The sequence below is a fragment of the Mytilus californianus genome, unplaced genomic scaffold (genome assembly GCF_021869535.1).
Source record: "Mytilus californianus isolate M0D057914Y unplaced genomic scaffold, xbMytCali1.0.p SCAF_21, whole genome shotgun sequence".
Classification (NCBI taxonomy): domain Eukaryota; kingdom Metazoa; phylum Mollusca; class Bivalvia; order Mytilida; family Mytilidae; genus Mytilus; species Mytilus californianus.
In genome coordinates, this window is record NW_026262670.1 from 6,643,513 (window position 1) to 6,664,904 (window position 21,392).

At 33.3% G+C, this 21,392-nt stretch overlaps 1 protein-coding gene across 1 annotated transcript; it reads left to right on the forward strand.

The window, feature by feature from the left end:
• Positions 1–848: 848 nt before the first annotated feature.
• On the forward strand, positions 849–20,444 carry LOC127731870 (uncharacterized). The gene is made up of 5 exons (XM_052240738.1): positions 849–1,422; positions 2,205–2,291; positions 5,919–5,999; positions 17,595–18,048; positions 18,351–20,444. Exons 1-5 carry the CDS (start codon positions 868–870, stop codon positions 18,401–18,403), a joined length of 1,230 nt encoding a protein of 409 aa, XP_052096698.1. The 5' UTR covers positions 849–867; the 3' UTR covers positions 18,404–20,444.
• The last annotated feature ends 948 nt before the right edge of the window (positions 20,445–21,392 follow it).

Here is a 21,392-nt window from a genome sequence, read left to right on the forward strand (position 1 = left end):
TATCAGGAATAGCAAATCCTTTATCACATTTTAAAAAAGTTGTGTTCTTACGATAATTTATTTAATATAATATAGTTAAATGATTATCATATATGTTTATATACATGTAGCTTTAGTATTTACTTCATGTTTTCAAATATGTTCAAAGCATTCATATATTTGTAAAGACCAAACAAACAAACAAGCATATTTTTTTTGTAGATTGACGATGCATGCCGAGAAAACATTTTTAAGTTTACGAAGAATATGTCAGAAGATGAACTAAAACATATAAGGCAAGAATACTTCATTTCCAATACAGAAGATGACCCCAGTGTATTCCAGCAAATCCGAGAAGACATCCTAAGCTTAGCTAGAAAAATAAAAACGTGGAACAAAGTTTACCCCTTAAAATTTATTCAGCTGGAAAAACGACTTCAAGAGAAAAAGAAGGAGTTACCAATTATTTCCTTTCATGAAATTAAGCACATCTCTACTAATACACCTAATCCACTAAATGATGAGGAACTCAGATTGTTCCTGGAATTTCACCATGAGATCAGAGCTTTAGTTTATTTCAAAGATCTGTCTTCTTATATTATTTTAGACACACAGTGGTTGTCTGATGCTTTTAAATGTATAGTCACAGCTAAGAAATTTAGAGCTTTTAGTACTAAAAATAGAACAAAATGGGATGAATTGTATAGCAGAGGCAAATTACATAGTGAGGTTTTAGACGACATATTTAGAAAAAGTGAAAACATTTTTGCCAAACACAAGGATCACATCCTGAACGTAATGGAGAAATTTGATATCATTATACGTCCTAACATATCAGAAACTCAAAGAGACGCTGGTGATGGCAAACCTCTCTATTATGTACCTTGTATGATTAAATCAGAACCTGAGTGTGATATATACGAAATGTTTAATGTTACAGAAAACACATGTAATAAGTCCACCTGGTTATGTTATAAGTTTAGGTTTCTTCCACCTCATTTAATGAATCATTTAATTGCGTCACTGTGCAGGAAATATAAAGTTGCAGAAGTTGTCACGAAGGAACAGAAAAGACAAATTGCTCTCTTCAGAGATTCAGCTGTCTTTGAGTTACAGAAAACGACAAAATTAGCAAAATTGCATATACTGAAATGTCCGAATTGGATTCAAATTCAGGTTTGGCAATTTGAGAAAGGACGTCAAATGTACAAATACATTGACGACTTTGTGACAGAGGAAATTGTCAAGATAATAAGCACAAGATTTAAGATGTCTAATGTGAAATTTAAGAAAAAGTGGGAATGTGGCCAAACAAGACCAGAGTCTGTAACAGGATTGTTTGACTATCCTGAAGATCAGGATACAAAATATTATTGTGAGACATGTAGAATTGCACATGAGTTCACAGGTGAATGGTCAGATCTACAATATAGAACAGTTGATGTAAGTAAAAGATTTATCAATGTTTGGTGAGTTTTACAAGGAAAATTTGTAATAAGATGGTACATTGGTTAACCTCTTTTAGTCCTTCCATTAATCCATCCAATAAAATGTTTTCCTAGCTTTTCTCAGGCACTAACGTTAAGAGAAATTTACATCTTAATAGTTATTTGTTGATTTAAACAATTTTTCACTTTCACATTAATTGTTTATCGTGATCCAGTTTGATATAAACATATATTTTTACACATTTCAACCATATATTATGTATATGACACATGTTTTTCTCTCTTTCTAAAAAGTGTCAATTAGAGTTCCATGAAATTTGCTATACCGCGTGATACCTTTTCAAATATGATACTCATCAACTCCGTCTCTGTATTTACCAAATACTTATCTATTGATATGAAAATAGTTAGAAAAAGCTCACAGTTCAACTTGTCCATGTTGTTTCCTCCAGAAAACTGAAGCAAGACATGTATTTTACTTCAGAATCAGGCAGCAGTGATGTCCTCAACCTCCTTTTCTTAGTTCGGATGGTCTAAAGACCAAACAAAGAACTGGCAAGAGATAAACTGAATATTTCAGAAACTAACTGTGAAAACTTAACTATAATCTGCTTGTAAAATTAAAGATGCTCTATCTATGCAATCATTGTAATAACATGTAAGTTGTAATATGTTTCCATAATAGTTCATACATTTAAGTAGAGTGCTGTTTTAATTATATATAAGGTAAGGGGGATCATCTGATAGTGGTACATTTTATTTTCTAAATTATTGTAGTTGTTACAGAGTTCTGCAAACGTTCCAATATCTAATCCTTACACAGAAAGCTCAAGTCAAATCCAAACTACGGTTCAATCCACCAAGGTAAAAAGCTACTATTTTATAGCATGGAAGTTATCCTTATGTTGATATTTGTATAACTAGCAGTAAGTATTATGTTGATATTTGTATAACTAGCAGTAAGTATTATGTTGATATTTGTATAACTAGCAGTAAGTATTATGTTATGTATACATGATGATGTAAGATAGATTAATTATTACTTGTATTACTTCAGACCTAATTTCTGACAAAATTATACATTCGTCAAATCGAGCAACTTTTACTTAGCATGTTTAGATTGACAATAAATAATATGAAATATTTCTTGCTGTTGAAATGCAAACTATTCAGACAGTGGATTCAAGATAATCCAAACTGAGCATTTTAGCTAATCTGACAATGTAAGCTATTGCTATGGTTTTGCGTCTTTTTCCCTCGTTCTGAATGTAAAAAAGATTTTCCTCTTTTTAAAGAAAAATGTGCGGCCAAAATGAACCAAACTCCAATCATTATCTTTACTTATAAATTGATTTACCTTTTCAGTTAAAATCTATAAGGAGTCTGGGGTTTAAAATTTCAATGACGGGCTTGTTTGAAACTTAAGCAGAGGACTTTTCATCATAAAGGTAGCACATCTTTGAAGAAAAATGTAGCTTTTTTTAATTTACCCATTTTACTAATTCTTGTATACGCCAAAGAATTTAGACATAATTGCATGCTTGAATTGGTTGATTATTCAACCTACATGTATGTTTATAAAAATAGAATGAAAGAAAATGATAGGGGCCACCCTCATTGACATATTTTTATACGACCGCAAAATATTTTTTGCATCGTATAATGCTATGATGTCGTCGTCTGCGTCGTCGTCCGAAGACACATTTGGTTTCTGGACAATAACTTAAGTTTAAGTGAATGGATCTCTATGGAATTTTACCAGAAGGTTCAATACCTCAAAAAGAAGGTTTGGATCGAATTTGGGGGTTATGGTACCAACAGTTATGGGATTAGGGGCCAAAAAGGGGCAAAAAAAAGCATTTTTGTAGTTTCCGCACACTAATATGTGTGTTAGTGTATGGATCTCTCTGAAATTGTACCACAAGGATCCATATCACAAAGGGAAGGCTGGGATTGAGTTTGGGGGTAATTGCCCTAAACGTTCAGGAATAAGGGGCAACAAAGGGGCCAAAAACAAGCATTTTTCTAGTTTCCAGACTATAACTTGTGTTTAAGTGTATGGATCTCTCTAAAATTGTACTACAATGTTCCATACCACAAAAGGGAAGGCTGGGACTGAGTTTGGGGGTAATTACTTCAAAGGGGGGGTCAAAAAATTGGGGAATTTTTTTTGTCTAAATTTTTTTGGGGGATTCATTTTTTGTCTTCAAAATTTTTGAAATCTTCAATTGCACAGTATTACGCAATAGCAAGAAATCTTCAATTGCACAGTACTGCGCAATAGGAAGAAATTTTCATTTGCACAGTATTGTGCAATAGCAAGAAATCTTCAATTGGACAGTATTGCCCAATAGCACAGTATTGCACAATAGCACAGTATTGCACAATAGCAAGAAATCTTCAACTGCACAGTATTGCGCAATAGCAAGAAATCTTCAATTGCACAGTATTGCGCAATAGCAAAACAATCTTCAATTGCACAGTATTGCGCAATAGCAAGAAATCTTCAATTGTACAGTATTTCGCAATAGCACAGTATTGCACAATAGCAAGAAATCTTCAATTGCACAGTATTGCGCAGTAGCAAGAAATCTTCAATTGAAAACAAATACAAATATTTCAACCAATTTCAATGGGATTAATTAAGTCTTTAATTTTGGGGGGGTTCTAACCTTGTATAATTTTTTGAGATAATGGGCCCGATTTTTAAATTGGTTTACATTGAGGTCAAAAGGGTCCCAAATTAAACTTTCAAAAACTGAATTATTGCGGCTGTATCATGTATGGTTTGCTGAGTCTTATTATACATTTAGATTTTGTTAATTTGGGCCCTGTTTTCAAATTAGTCCATATTGAGGTTTGAAGGGCCCAAAATTAAACTTTGTTTGATTTCAACCAAAATTAAATTTTGGGTGTTTTTAGCTCACCTGGCCTAAAGGGCCAAGTGAGCTTTTCTCATCACTTGGCGTCCGTCGTCGTCCCTCTTCCTTCGTCCGTCGTCCGTCGTTGTTAACTTTTACAAAAATCTTCTTCTCTGAAACTACTCGGGCAAATTTAACCAAACTTGGCCACAATCATCATTGGGGTATCTAGTTTAAAAATATATCCGGTGACCCTTCCAACCAACCAAGATGGCCGCCATGGCTAAAAATAGAACATAGGGGTAAAATGTCGATTTTGGCTTATATCTCTGAAACCAAAGCATTTAGGGCAAATCTGACATGGAATAAAATTGTTTATCAGATCAAGATCTATCTGCTCTGAAATTTTCAGATGAATCGAACAACCCATCATTGGGTTGCTGCCCCTGAATTGGTAATTTTAAGAAAATTTTGCAGTTTTCGATTATTATGTTGTGAATATTATTATAGATACAGATAAACTGTAAACACCAATAATGTTCAGCAAAGTAATTTCTACAAATAAGTCAACATGACTAAAATGGTCAGTTGACCCCTTAAGGAGTTATTGCCCTTTATAGTCAATTTTTAACAATTTTTCGTAAATTTTTGTAATCTTTTACAAAAATCTTCTCCTCTGAAACTACTAAGACAAATGTAACTAAACTTGTCCACAATCATCATTAGGGTATCTAGTGTTAAAAATGTGTCCGATGACCCTGCCCGCGAACCAAGATGGCTGACATGGCTAAAAATAGTACACAGGGTAAAATGCAGTTTTTTGCTCATACCTCTGAAACCAAAGCATTTAGAGCAAATCTGACATGGAATAAAATTGTTCATTAGGTCGAGATCTATCTGCCATGAAATTTTCAGACTAATCAGGCAACCCGTTGTTGGGTTGCTACCCCTGAATTGGTAATTTTAAGAAAATTTTGCAGCATTTGGTTTTTATCTTGAATATTATTATAGATAGAGATAAACTGTAAACAGCAATAATGTACAGCAAAGTAAGACCTACAAATAAGTCAACACGATCAAAATGGTCAATTGACCCCTTAAGGAGTTATTGCCCTGTATAGTCAATTTTTAACAATTTTCATAAATTTTTTAAATTTTTGTAAATTTTTACAAAATATTTTCCACTGTAACTACTGGGCCAAGTTCATTATAGATAGAGGTAATTGTAAGCAGCTAGAATGTTCAGTAAAGTAAGATCTACAAACACATCACCATAACCAAAACACAATTTTGTAATGAATCCATCTGTGTCCTTTGTTTAATATGCACATAGACCAAGGTGAGCGACAAAGGCTCTTAAGAGCCTCTAATTTTATATGCTAAATCTAATCATGTTGTTTTTAAGATCTTTGATCACATTTATTTTGTGTCAGAAACCTATATTATGTTAAAAATTTGATCACAATCCAAATTCAGACAGTATCAAGCTTGAATATTGTGTCCAAACTTGCCTTAACTTTTCAGGGTTTAACCTCTGCGGTCGTATCAGGCTGCGCTCAGCGAAGCATTTTATCATGATGGTTACCAATATTTTCTATTGATAATGAATGACATGCTTGTATATTTGAAGGTATTTGTCCGGGTCCAAGCTGGTGAGAGAGTATTTTCAAATGCCAATGAAGGGGCAACAGGAACAGCCAGTTCGGCAGGGGTATGTAACACCACAATGTAATTTCATGCCAAATTCAGTTCCCAAAAATGAAAATAAATGAATTGGGAGATGTTCAGTCTTGCGTTTGTTTAGTTTGTTGAGAAAGTGTAACGTTTGAATAGTCAAGTTGTATGTAATTCCCCTTTTTTTTATTTACCCTGGAGTTTGGTAGTTTTGTTATACTTTTTTAGCTCACCTGGCCCACAGGGCCAAGTGAGCTTTTCTCACACTTGGCGTCCGTCGATGTTAACTTTGAAAAAAAATCTTCTCCTGTGAAACTACTGGGCCAAATTTAACCAAACTTAGCCACAATCATCATTGGGGTATCTAGTTTAAAAAATGTGTCCAGTGACCCGGCTTACCAACCAAAATGGCCGCCATGGCTAAAATTAGAACATAGGGGTAAAATGTAGATTTTGGCTTATATCTCTGAAACCAAAGTATTTAGAGCAAATCTAACATGAGGTAAAATTGTTTATCAGGATAAGATCTATCTGCCCTGAAGTTTTCAGATGAATAGAACAACCCATTGTTGGGTTGCTGCCCCTGAATTGGTAATTTTAAGGAATTTTTGCCGTTTTAGGTTATTATCTTGAATATTATTATAGATAGAGATAAACTGTAAACAACAATAATGTTCAGCAAAGTAAGATCTACAAATAAGTCAAATGACCAAAATAATCAGTTGACCCCTTAAGGAGTTATTGCCCTTTATAGTCAATTTTTAACAATTTTTTCGTAAATTTTTGTAATCTTTTACAAAATTCTTCTCCTCTGAAACTACTGAGACAAATTCAACCAAACTTGTCCACAATCATTATTAGAGTATCTAGTTTAAAAAATGTGTCCGATGACCCTGCATGTGAACCAAGATGGCCGACATGGCTAAAAATAGTACATAGGGTAAAATGCAGTTTTTATACGACCGCAAAAAAATGTTTTTGCGATCGTATATTGGTATCACGTCGTCGTCCGAAGACATTTGGTTTTCGCACAATAACTTTAGTATAAGTAAATAGAAATCTATGAAAATTAAACACAAGGTTTATGACCACAAAAGGAAAGTTGGGATTGATTTTGGGAGTTTTGGTCCCAACAGTTTAGGAGGGGCCAACAAAGGGCCCCAAATAAGCATTTTTCTTGGTTTTCGCACAATAACTTTAGTATAAGTAAATAGAAATCTATGAAATTTAAATACAAGGTTTATGACCACAAAAGAAAAGTTGGGATTGATTTTGGGAGTTTTGGTCCCAACAGTTTAGGAATTAGGGGCCAACAAAGGGCCCCAAATAAGCATTTTTCTTGGTTTTCGCACAATAACTTTAGTATAAGTAAATAGAAATCTATGAAATTTAAATACAAGGTTTATGACCACAAAAGGAAGGTTGGGATTGATTTCGGGGGTTTTGGTTCCAACAGTTTAGGAATTAGAGGCCAAAAGGGTCCAAAATTAAACTTTGTTTGATTTCATCAAAAGTTGAATTATTGGGGTTTTTTGATATGCCGAATCTTACCGTGTATTTAGATTCTTAATTTTTGGTCCCGTTTTCAAATTGGTCTACATTAAGGTCCAAAGGGTCCAAAATTAAACTTAGTTTGATTTTAACAAAAATTAAATTCTTGGGGTTCTTTGATATGCTGAATCGAAACATGTACTTAGATTTTTGATTAAGGGCCCAGTTTTCAAGTTGGTCAAAATCAGGGTCCAAAATTAAACTTTGTTTGATTTCTACAAAAATTGAATACATGGGGTTCTTTGATATGCTGAATCTAACCATGTATTTAGATTTTTGATATTTGGGCCCCGTTATCAAATTGGTCTACATAGAGGTCTAAAGGGTCCAAAATTGAACTTTATTTGATTTCATCAAAAATTGAATTCTTGGGGTTCTTTGATATGTTGAATCTAACCATGTATTTAGATTTTGGATATTGGACCATAATAGGTAAATGTCCAATTTAAAATTTTTAAGTTCTTAGACCACATTCATTCTGTGTCAGAAACCTCTGCTGTGTCAACTATTTAATCACAATCCAAATTCAGAGCTGTATCAAGCTTGAATGTTGTGTCCATACTTGCCCCAACTGTTCAGGGTTCGACCTCTGGGGTCATATCAAGCTGCGTCCTGCGGAGCATTTTATTGGCTCATATCTCTGAAACAAAAGCATTTAGAGCATATCTGACATGGAGTAAAATTGTTCATTAGGTCAAGATCTATCTGTCCTGAAATTTTCAGACCAATCAGGCAACCCATTGTTGGGTTGCTACCCCTGAATCAGTAATTTTAGGAAAATTTTGCAGCTTTTGGTTATTATCTTCAATATTATTATAGATAGAGATAAACTGTAAACAGCAATAATGTGCAGCAAAGTAAGACCTACAAATAAGTCAACATGACCAAAATGATCAATTGACCCCTTAAGGAGTTATTGCCTTTTATAGTCAATTTTTAACAATTGTCATAAATTTTGTAAATTTTTGTAAATTTTTACAAAATATTTTCCTCTGTAACTACTGGGCCAAGTTCATTACAGATAGAGATAATTGTAAGCAGCTAGAATGTTCAGTAAAGTAAGATCTACAAACACATCACCATCACCAAAACACAATTTTGTCATGAATCCATCTGTGTCCTTTGTTTAATATGCACATAGACCAAGGTGAGCGACACAAGCTCTTTAGAGCCTCTAGTTTTAGTAAATATAAAGGAAACAAAAACAAAACAAAAACAATCCGCTTTACTGAAAACAAAATTATGTTTTAATATATGTAATATGTGATGTGAGTAGTAAGTAAACTTTCATCAGTTGGATGAATAAACTTACACAAACGGCTAGTATTTACGTGAAGTGAGTAGTGTGTGTGCAGAATTGGACTTAATCTTTCATTGGGTTGATAATCATACACAGACAGCTTAACTGAACTAGTATTGATATGTGAAGTGAGAAGTATGTGTTCAGCATTGGATGTAGTTTTCATCGAGTCGATAAACATACACAAACAGCATCGAATAGTAATAGACATGATAGAAAAATGTTTACAATAGACAACTGAGAGTCAAGAGTCTACATCAGAGATATTTAAATAAGGGATCATCTCAAAAGTGTTAATTGATTTATTGATTTACTCCACATAACAATGGCTTTTGAACATAACCTCCAGTAGATTTAAGTAAAACGTTCGTTTGAAGTTTTTCCACCTGCTCTATCACTAAGTTGGTTGATTGGTTGGTTGAAAAAAAAATATTTGCATAACATCAGTTACTTCTTCATTTAGATTGATTGGTGTGGATTGTTGGTAAATAGCTTAATTGATTGAATGACATTTTGCTTCATGTCATATTTGACGGAAATTGCATTCATTAATTGATTTGACTTGGTTCGTTTTCTTATATGCATGAATATTAGTAATTGATTGATCGACATTTTCATAACATACAGAAGTGCATATTGTATACCATATACATTGATTGATGGATTGATTGTTTCTATGATGTCCAGTAACAAATACTTTACTTTTATTCTTTATCCACAGAATGATAAAAAAAAATCCTCCAAATAAAGAACCAATTCATAATTTTAGAAAAAAATACACGGGGTTTGGTTCCAAGGAATATACAACAAAGGTAGGGGCTGGCTCCCATTAAATGGAAGGTTTTCATGTCGGTGCAACATGTTTATTTGTACCTTAATCATGGTACTTCTTTCTCATCACTTGTCGTCCATCGTCGTTAACTTTTACAAAAATCTTCTCCTCTAAAACTACTTGGCCAAATTTAACCAAACTTGGCCACAATTATCATTAGGGTATTTATTTTAAAATATGTGTCCGATAACCCGGCCTGCCAACCAACATGGCTGACATGGCTAAAAATAGAACATAGTGGTAAAATACAGTTTTTGGCTTATATCTCTGAAACTAAAGCATTTAGAGCAAATCTGACAATTGGTACAACTGTTCATCAGGCTAAGATCTATCTGCCCAGAAATTTGCAGACGAATTAGACAACTCGTTGTTGGGTTGCTGCCCCTGAATTGGTAATTTTAAGGAAATTTTGCAGTTTTTGGTTATTATCTTGAATATTATTATAGATAGAGATAAACTGTAAACAACAATAATGTTCAGCAAAGTAAGTTCTACAAATAAGTCAACATGACCAAAATTGTCAATTGACCCCTTAAGGAGTTATTACCCTTTAAAGTCAATTTTTAACAATTTTTCGTTAATTTATGTAATATTTTACAAAAATCTTCTCATCTGAAACTACTGAGACAAATTTTACCAAACTTTTTCACAATCATCATTAGGGTATCTAGTTTACAAAATGTGTCCGATGACCACGCCTGCCAACCAACATGGCCGACATGCCTAAAAATAGAACATATGGGTAAAATGCAGTTTTTGGCTTATTTTATGCATCAATTGTAAACAAAAATATCAGGTGAGCGACACAGGCTCCTTGGAGCCTCTAGTTATTGTTTTATGTGTCTATCTGAATCTTAAAATTCCATTGTATTTTCTTTTTGGCATGTTCCAGGAGAGTCGTTCCACTGTATTTAATCGTGAAAGTAGTATCTGTATTTGTTTCTCTTTTTTTAGAAGGGGATATTTAACCTGCTTCTCTTAGTAAAGCATGTTCAGTAAATATTCGTCACTTGACGTCACACAAACAATCAATGAATTGGATAATACTTTTCTTTACATTAGCACTGTGTATCATCGGTATAACGGATATAGGTTAGTCGCGCGTGATCGATTTTGACCTGACATAGTAAGAAAATCTTTGTTTTGTTTACATACTATCAATGTGTACTTCAATCTAAACATAATTGTTGTTTTAAGAAATCATTTGGTCGTAAGTTGATGATTAGAGAAGTCTCATTATTTTCCCAAAACAAGAACGCTTACTAAAAACATGTGCAAATACTTGTCAAAGAAGTTGGCGCTCGTCTCATCCGATATGATTCTATATTCATTGCAACTCTTTTTCTGATAAAAGGCCACTGTGTGTGCGTAATAAGTTAGTATATCTGTTTCAATAATTGGCATTGAAATCTTTCATACATATGTTATTTTTCGATATTTTATTCCGAAAAGAAGCGTTGTGTACGGTGTAAAGCTGACCACATAAATCCTTCTGTACGGTGCATAGTTAAGTGAATGTACGATATATAGCTTTTTCCGTTAAAAATCTATCACACCCCGCTTGGTTAGTACCTATATCTGCTGTACCGATGATACACGGTGATTAAGCATACTGTCAATAAATCAATTCATAAATAAATAAACTAAGGAACCAATCAATGTTTACACCCAACAACCAACCACCGGATCGATAAGAAGAACTTGTCCATTGATCATGTTGATATAATGCAAACATTTTATGAATCAAGCAAGCAAGCAATCAACTTATAATGATGTTTTAATTTAAAAATATAGGAAAGACTTTTATTTACAATTGTTTTTCTAAAACAAATATTAGCTACAACAATAATTATATATTTATTGTTAGTAATGTAATAAAAGCTGTTAATGTACCTAGAACACCTAATAAATCAATAACAAAATTCATACTTTTGAGATGATCATTTATCCAAATATCTCTTTGGAATACCATACAGCATATTTTGTTAACAATGAACAAAAAGGTAAAACATGCTACACAGAGGAACACGTGATCAGTCTGCTGTAGTTTCTTATTGACAACACGGCATTCCTATGGGAACAAAATGTGCGCCTCTCCTTGCCGACCTCTTTTTATTTTCATATGAGTCAGAGTTCCTTTAGACACTTGTCAAAAACAAGAAGATCAAAGAAGCCAGGTCATTAAATTTCACATTCAGATATATTGATGATGTGCTTTCCAATAACAATCCAAACTTTTCTGATTGGGTTCCATTTATATATCTCCCAGAACTAGAAATTAAAGAAACAACAGACACGGCTTCCTCCGCCTCATTTTTATACGACCGCAAAAATTAAAAATTTTTTGGTCGTATATTGGTATGACGTTGGTGTTGTCGTCGTCGTCGTCTGGCGTCGTCCGGCGTCGTCCGAAGACATATTGGTTTTCGCACTCTAACTTAAGTTTAAGTGAATGGATCTCCATGAAATTTTACCATAAGGTTCAATACCACGAAAGGAAGGTTGGGATTGATTTTGGGGGTTATGGTACCAACAGTTAAGGAATTAGGGGCCAAAAATAAGCATTTTTGTAACTTCCAGACAATAACTTGTGTGTAAGTGTATGGATCTCTCTGACATTGTACCACAAGGTTCCATATCACAAAGGGAAGGCTGTAATTGATTTTGGGGGTAATTGCCTCAAAATTTTAGGAATTAGGGGCCAAAAAAGGGGCAAAAAACAAGCATTTTTCTAGTTTCATGACAATAACTTGTGTGTAAGTGTTTGGATATTTCTGAAATTGTACTACAAGGTTCCATATCACAAAGGGAAAGCTGGAATTGAGTTTGGGGGTAATTGCCCGAAACGTTTAGGAATTGGGGGCCAAAAAGGGGCCAAAAATAAGCATTTTTCTAGTTTCCAGACAATAACTTGTGTTCAAGAGTATGGATCTCTCTGAAATTGTACTGCAAGGTACCATACCACAAAGGGAAGGCTCGGATTGAGTTTCTGGGTGATGAATCATAAGGGGGTTCAAAAAATTTTGGGGGGGGATTTTTTTTTTCTTTTTTTTTCTTTTTTTCCTTTTTTTTTTTCTTTTAAAATTTTCCATTTAAAGTTGGTTATTTCTGATTAATATTTAAAAGCAAATAATAATGATATGGTAGGAGATACACACCAAACAGGATGTGTAAATTATTATAAAATAAGTATTGTGCAATAGCAAGAAATTTTCAATTGCACAGTATTGCACAATAGCAAGAAATCTTCAATTGCACAGTATTGCGCAATAGCAAGAAATCTTCAATTGCACAGTATTGCGCAATAGCAAGAAATATCCAATAGCACAATATTGCGCAATAGCAAGAAATTGTCAATTGTACAGTATTGCACAATAGCAAGAAATATTCAATTGCACAGTATTGTGCAAAAGAAGATACTTCGTATAAATTGCTTATTTCTTGATCAATTTCAATGGGGTTTTATTCTTGAATTCTTGGGGTTCTTAAATATGCTGAATCTAACCATGTATTTAGTTTTTGGATTTTGGGCCCCGTTTTTAAATTGATCCACATTGAGGTCCGAAGTGTCCAAAATTTAACTTTGTTTGATTTCATCAAAAAATTGAATTATTGGGGTTTTTTGATATGCCGAATCTAACCGTGTATTTAGATTCTTAATTTTTGGTTCCGTTTTCAAATTGGTCTACATTAAGGTCCAAAGGGTCCAAAATTAAACTTAGTTTGATTTTAACAAAAATTGAATTTTTAGGGTTCTTTGATATGCTGAATCTATACATGTATTTAGATTTTTGATTATGGGCCCAGTTTTCAAGTTGGTCCAAATCGGGGTCCAAAATTAAACTTTGTTTGATTTCAACAAAAATTGAATATATGGGGTTCTTTGATATGCTGAATCTAACCATGTATTTAGATTTTTGATTTTTGGGCCCCGTTATCAACTTTGTCCACATTGAGGTCAAAAGGGTCCAAAATTAAACTTTGTTTGATTTCATCAAAAATTGAATTCTTGGGGTTCTTTGATATGCTGAATCTAACCATGTATTTAGATTTTGGATATTGGACCATAATAGGTGAATGTCCAATTTAAAATTTTTAAGTTCTTATACCACATTCATTCTGTGTCAGAAACCTATGCTGTGTCAAATATTTAATCACAATCCAAATTCAGAACTGTATCAAGCTTGAATGTTGTGTCCATACTTGTCCCAACTGTTCAGGGTTCGACCTCTGCGGTCGTATCAAGTTGCGCCCTGCGGAGCATTTTATTAGACTTTGAATTTGACATATGCGGTCATCTTAGTACTTATACATCCCGTTATTGTGGTAATTGTGCTATGTTAAATTCTTGTATTCTTGTCTTTCATTTTTACTAATGTGTTTTGTCTATATGCCTTTTTGTGTTTCTTTGTTACATATTTGTTTGTTTTTTATAGTGATTAAGATTATAACACAATGTTGACCGCTGTACCCCAATTTTTGACATTTATATCTATTATGCCTGTTTGTTTTGTTCACACATCGTTGTCAAAATAATGGAATTTTATGCGACTGTCAAACAAGTGAGAAGTTTAGCTAGCTATAAAACCAGGTTTAATCCACCATTTTCTACATAAGAAAATGCCTGTACCAAGTCAGGAATATGACAGATGTTATCCATTCGTTTGATGTGTTTGAGCTTTTGATTTTACCATTGGTTAGGGACTTTCTGTTTTGAATTTTCCTGGGCGTTCGGTATTTTTGTGATTTTACATTTTTTTTGGTAGACTCTCAATTCTCAATTGTAAAACATTTTCTCACATGTGAAGTGAGTAGGATGTATTCAGCAACTGTCATCAGGTTGATAAAAACATACAAAGACACTTTATCTGAACTAGTATTATTATGTTGAGTGAGTAGTATATGGTCAGCTTTTGACGTAAACTTTCATCAGGTCAATAAACATATACTAACAGCTGCACTTTACTAGTATTCATGTGAAGTTAGTAGTGTGTGTTCTACATTGGACGTAACTGTCATCGGGTCAATAAACATACACTAACAGCTGCACTTTACTAGTATTCATGTGAAGTTAGTAGTGTGTGTTCTACATTGGACATAACTGTCATCGGGTCAATAAACATACACTAACAGCTGTGCTGTACTAGTATTCATGTGAAGTTAGTAGTGTGTGTTCTACATTGGACGTAACTGTCATCGGGTCAATAAACATACACTAACAGCTGTGCTGTACTAGTATTCATGTGAAGTTAGTAGTGTGTGTTCTACATTGGACGTAACTGTCATCAGGTCAATAAACATACACTAACAGCTGCACGTTACTAGTATTCATGTGAAGTTAGTAGTGTGTGTTCTACATTGGACGTAACTGTCATCGGGTCAATAAACATACACTAACAGCTGTGCTGTACTAGTATTCATGTGAAGTTAGTAGTGTGTGTTCTACATTGGACGTAACTGTCATCAGGTCAATAAACATACACTAACAGCTGTGCTGTACTAGTATTCATGTGAAGTTAGTAGTGTGTGTTATACATTGGACATAACTGTCATCGGGTCAATAAACATACACTAACAGCTGCACGTTACTAGTATTCATGTGAAGTTAGTAGTCTGTGTTCTACATTGGACGTAACTGTCATCGGGTCAATAAACATACACTTACAGCTGTGCTGTACTAGTATTCATGTGAAGTTAGTAGTGTGTGTTCTACATTGGACGTAACTGTCATTGGGTCAATAAACATACACTAACAGCTGTGCTGTACTAGTATTCATGTGAAGTTAGTAGTGTGTGTTCTACATTGGACGTAACTGTCATCAGGTCAATAAACATACACTAACAGCTGTGCTGTACTAGTATTCATGTGAAGTTAGTAGTGTGTGTTCAACATTGGACGTAACTGTCATTGGGTTGATAAATATACATAGACAGCTAAACTGAACTAGTATTACTTTTTTGGAAGTGAGAAGTGAATTGTCATTGGGTCGGTAAACCACTATTATTATACTGTACGTTAAAATGCCAGATTTTGATTGTTAAATATGAGGGAGATAATTTACTCTATCCCATGGCTCAGCAGGAGATAATTTACTCAATCCCATGGCTCAGCAGGAGATAATTTACTCTATCCCATGGCTCAGCAGGAGACAATTTTTTGAATGTCATCATCTCGTGCAATCAAAAATCGATAATTAAAATGACAATGAAGAGGATGTACATCAATACTTAAAAAAAACATGATGCAGTTCTACGTTATGGCCTAAGAACTTTTCATAGACTGTCAAAATAAAAAAAAATATCTTGCTTCACTTTTGTTGTTTTTCTAATAACTGTAACGTTATGTGCTTGAATCAAAAGACAAAAATGATAGAACATTCAGTATAATGAATTAAATAAAACATAGCTGAAAGGGTGATAGAGCAGATTGGCACCCTTAAAAAAAACATTATCAACCTTGACCAGGCATCGGTTGACAATGTTTTCTCGAGGTAAAAATCTGCTCTATCACCTTCTCAGCTATGTGTCATTTATATATTGTATATATTACGCATTTTAGAATAAAAAAACGTTTTCTTAAATGCAATCAGTATGCTTCAAACGAGACTGTTTTATATGGCTTCTATTTCTGGCTAAAATTTCAAATAAGGTTGTATTAACCAATATCACAATAAATCATAGCTAAAACAATGACTTGATATGAAATAGGTCATTAAGATTATTTCTTGGTGTCGCAAATAGTACAAATTTACATTTTACACAAAATTCAATGTTAACACGCATATTTTCATTGGTTTTTAGGAACGGAAACGTAGAGCGCATTGGTCAATAAAAACGTCTATTAACATAATGTTTATTTGTTATAACAATAAACATATTCGACTCAGATATTTAGTTTGTCAAAGCCTGCGCTGTATGTATTTTAATCAACATTATGAACATGAAATATGTTGATCTTGAAACAATGAACCCAATGTTCAGGGTCAAATGTGGTCTGTACATACCTTACTCCTTTCATAGTCATACTGCTATGCATTAGTTATTTGAAACAAACATCTTATCATGAATTATCATGTAAAAGACCAGATTCCTCAAATGTTTGGTAAATATTACATTTTTGATCCATTTAAACATTATGTTTGATTTTTTTTAAACATGAATGTATTTAGTTGACTTTGTTCCATTATCATTGATAATAAAAAAAAACCGATTTAACATAACATGTGCTTTTTGTCGAGCCTTCGACTTTTGTTGAAAAAGTGAGACATAGCGATCCTACATTCCGTCCGAGGTGGCGGCGTCAGCGTCCACAAATAACTATCCTGGATTTTTACCAAACTTGTACAGAAGCTTGTTTATGATCAAAAGCTGGTATCTAGAAGAAAATTTTGTTAAAATTTTGTACCCGTTTTTGCGTATTTAACTTTCAGTTAACATTACATACAGTCTGCAGTTAAAGTTTTTAAAACATTTATTAGATTCATAAACTATCCTGGATTTTTACCAAACTTGGAGAGAAGCTTCTTACAATCAAAAGATATATCAAGAGGAATATTTTTATTAATTTTTTTCCTCATTTTTTTTTAGCCTGCGATTAACATCAAAAGTAGGCGAGACACTGGGTTCCGCGGAACCCTTACGAATTTTTTATCTGTTTATGGTACCAAGACAAAATATTGCTGAAATATTTCTGAGGAAGATGTTTTTCATAATAATTTTGAACAGCATTCCTAGATTTGGTTGTGCCAAAAAATTGAGCAAGAGTTATTTTTAGATGCTAGGTACCAGCTCATTGATTTTACTTTTAAGTTTTATTCTTTTAGGAACTTCTATGAGTACTTGACTAAGTTAACTGACAATTGATTTCAATAAAACTTATGTTAAACCTTATTGTATAATATCTTTTTCATATTTTACATTACCATTCCTTACAATTATCTTCTTTTCAGTTCACCAAAGAGGAAATCAATTTTACAAAGATGGGAATGATCGTGCTGAATATTCTCGCTGATGCTTTATATGACCTCTTAAAACCAGACAAACCAAATCTACGTCCAAGAAGCGATTGTGATATATCACACTTATACCAGGAGCACTTTAAACTTAAAAAACATATTCCAACTAATGGATGGGGAGGGAAATGGCAGAAAATTCAGGTTACAGACATAACTGTTGGAGATGATATTGAGCGCATAAGACTTACAAGGAATGAACTACAACACTCAACGGCAGCTAAACTTGGAGATACACGTTTTAACGAGTTATGTAACATATTAAGTGACCTCTTAATACGGTTCGACCAATTTAACAAACCACAAAAGCTGTATACAGATGAGCTTAAGGATATTTTGGCTAATACAATTTTAGATGAGGATGTGAAATTGGTTAAAAAAGAAATATCGGGTAAATATGCTTTAAACAGTTTGAAGTTGTGCTCAAAGTTAATAAGGGTTTTATCCAGACTAAAGTATCAGTGTGCAGACTTGATAAGTATTATCTAATAAAACACTTAATTTTATGTCTTTCGAATATGAATATATTTCGGGTAAAGAGGAGGTTCCATAGAATGATAGTCGCCACAGCTTTTTTTTCTACTGGTCCAGTAAAAAAGGGGTATTTCTGTAAAACTTCAATTTTTTAAAGTAAAATTTTTAATAGTAGCGTATTTTATCTTTGGATTTGTGAATTATTTTATTTATTTTCAGAAATGACTGTTGAGGTAGAAATTGAACAACAAATCAATGTTCTAACGCAATAGAGAAATAAAGTTGTTCTCATCATTTGTATGGCAAACAGTTATTTTTGTAGTTGATGAGAAATACACATATAACCATAGAAACAGATTTGTAGAAGACCTTGTGCATAGAAAGCGACCATCTTTATATTTGATAGCAATGTAATGCTACCGATAAAAGTCAGACTACATTTTTCTATTCATACAATCATGTAGAGTAATTCTTCTGAATTATACTTGTCACTGTTGGAGCATGATCTGCATATCTTTTCAGAGCACCTGCGATTCCCTCCAAGTTTTAGTGGGGTTTTTGGTGCTCAATCTTTAGTTTTCAATATTGTGTTTTGTATACAGTCCTTGGATGGTGTAAACTTCCCACTGACACCATACACCATTACACCATTCACCATACACCATTACACCCTGTGCCATTACACCATACACGTTACTACTTTGCACCATACACCTTACACATTACACCATAATGCAATTTAATTTCAAAGAAAGCGTGCGACTACAAAATTATTTATTTATTTTAAAAAACGAATTTTGATCACAATATTGTAAATTAAAGTATAAAATTAAAAACCAGTTCTTTATGTCAGTTAATGTCATTTTGTAAATTCATTTTATTTTTAACCAAAACATACATCAATTTTTGCATAGTTTTAAATGTCGTACACCATTCATTCACACCATTCCCGATCGCACGTTACACCATTACATCATTCCCCTTACACCATACACCATAGCACCATACACCTTCTACCATTGCACCATATGCCATACACCATTACACCATACACGTTTTTTTTGGGAAGTTTACACCATCCAAGGGCTGTACTGTTGTTTAATTTTTTGTCTTTTTTATTTTTTGCAATGGCGTTGTCAGTCTATTTTTACTCGTGAATTTGAATCTCCATTTTTGGTATCTTTCGCCTCTCTTTTATAAAAAAAAATTGTGAAGATGAAAAAGTGGACTAGAGAGGAAATATTGGAATAAAATTGACAACTAGATCAATTTTGGTCTGTTATAGTAATTTTTTTTAAATTTAATCACATGCAGTAAAAACTGTTGTGTAAATATTGCCAAAACTATAAACATTGTGTACATAAAATGAATATTTATTTATACAAATGTATATAGGAATATGAGAAACATGAAACATAGAAAAAAAACATTTAGGAAATTTTGTGGTATGTTTTTCTGTTGATATATGAATTATTTTTATGATTTTGTCCTTCAGGGAATTAAGTATAGATGGTGGTTAGTTTTCGTCAAATAAATTCCCAGCTTTTGTATCTAGCAATTAACCATGAAGGAACAAACATGTGACAATGTGTGTTTTCTAACCTTTTGAACTTTTTGTCTTTAAGACTGATAACCAATTTAACTCTTAAAAAGGTTGAATTGTGTACATTTCTTATGCCAAAGATTGTGCCCTGTTTTTGCAGAATAAAAATCAATCAACATTTTCAGGCTTTTTCTGAGTTTTATACGCAAGGGACCAATCAGAAATCCCCATTATCAGTAATATCCGGTTATCATATTCAGAGGACCAATCATAATCACCATTATTAGACACTGTATAGTTATCGTGTTCTATAGGAACCAACCTGAAATCACCAATATTTGAAAAAGTCTGGTTATAAGTTCTAAGGATCAATCAGAAATCTCATTTATGAGACAATGTTTTGGTATTGTTCAATTGACCAATTATAAATCATTTAAAAATATCCAAATGTCTATGTTTTGTTTTGTACGTGAAAAGAAATAACCTGCTTGTTAGATTTAAGATAAGTTGGAATATTTAATATGTAGTTTAAGTTATCACGTTCTTTCAGAGCTGATCACCCTAATACCTTTTTAACCTGATTCAGGCTGTGGTAGCAAAAAATATTGTAAAAAACGGAAACGTGATGATAACGACTGGACTACAGATATGAATAAGAAGATATGGTATGAGTGTCAATGAGACAACTATCCATCCAAGTCAACAATTCAAACAGGAAAACCAACGGTCCAATCTATATAAAAAACGAGAAACAAGAGAAACACTTATGAACTACACCAACAAACGACAACCACTGAACAACAGGCGCCTGACTTAGTACAGGTGCATAAAAATGCAGCGGGTTTAAATATTTTAACAAGCGCCAACCTTTATCCTAACCTGAAACAGTGGTGTAACATTACAACATAAAACAAGCACAATACAATATCTATAGGTCAAAGTACGGACTTTGGATAGGTACATAATGTGGCGGGTTAGATATGTTTGTTAGCGCTCAACCTTCCTTCCCCATCCCCAATCGGGGACTGTCACATTTGTGTGAAAGGACGATATAAAAACGAACTGTCTAGATTAGTTCGAACAGGATTGATGCATAGATCAGTTCCAAGTACAAATTAATACAAAACAAATAAGTCAATAGGCATGAATACCATTATAAAGTGTACTCACATTGTGACTGAAATCTCGTTCAACGTCAAATTTCAACTAAGACCATAGTCTCTTTAACTAGACTACTTTTTACAAATATGTTCAACATTAACATTTGTGTGGGGTTAGATAATTTACTTTTCCTTGAATAGATAGCTATTTGAATCAACCATTGGGCATAAAGCAAACACTCAATCAATCAATGTTTAGGTCAGTTCCCTTCAGGTTAAAGAGGTAAAGCCAATGTTCCCTTTTCTATACTAAGCGCAAACAAATTAGAAAAAGTATGAGTCACCAGTATTTTTTAAGCTACAGATTTTGAATGCGCTATACTTAAACAAACTTTGTTTTATAGAAAGAAAAAACTGAACGATAGAATTTTAAGATAAAATATGAGAAGACATCTCTTATAATAAGCTTTCAGAAAATAAAAAAAACGGGGTCACTGAACTCTGGTTTTTTGATTCAGCCATGCTGGATCTATGTGATCACTCTGGTTTTGGAGATGGTGCAAAATTCAATGTTGAAGACATGTCATGAAAATAATTATGTGTTTCTATGACTTGCAG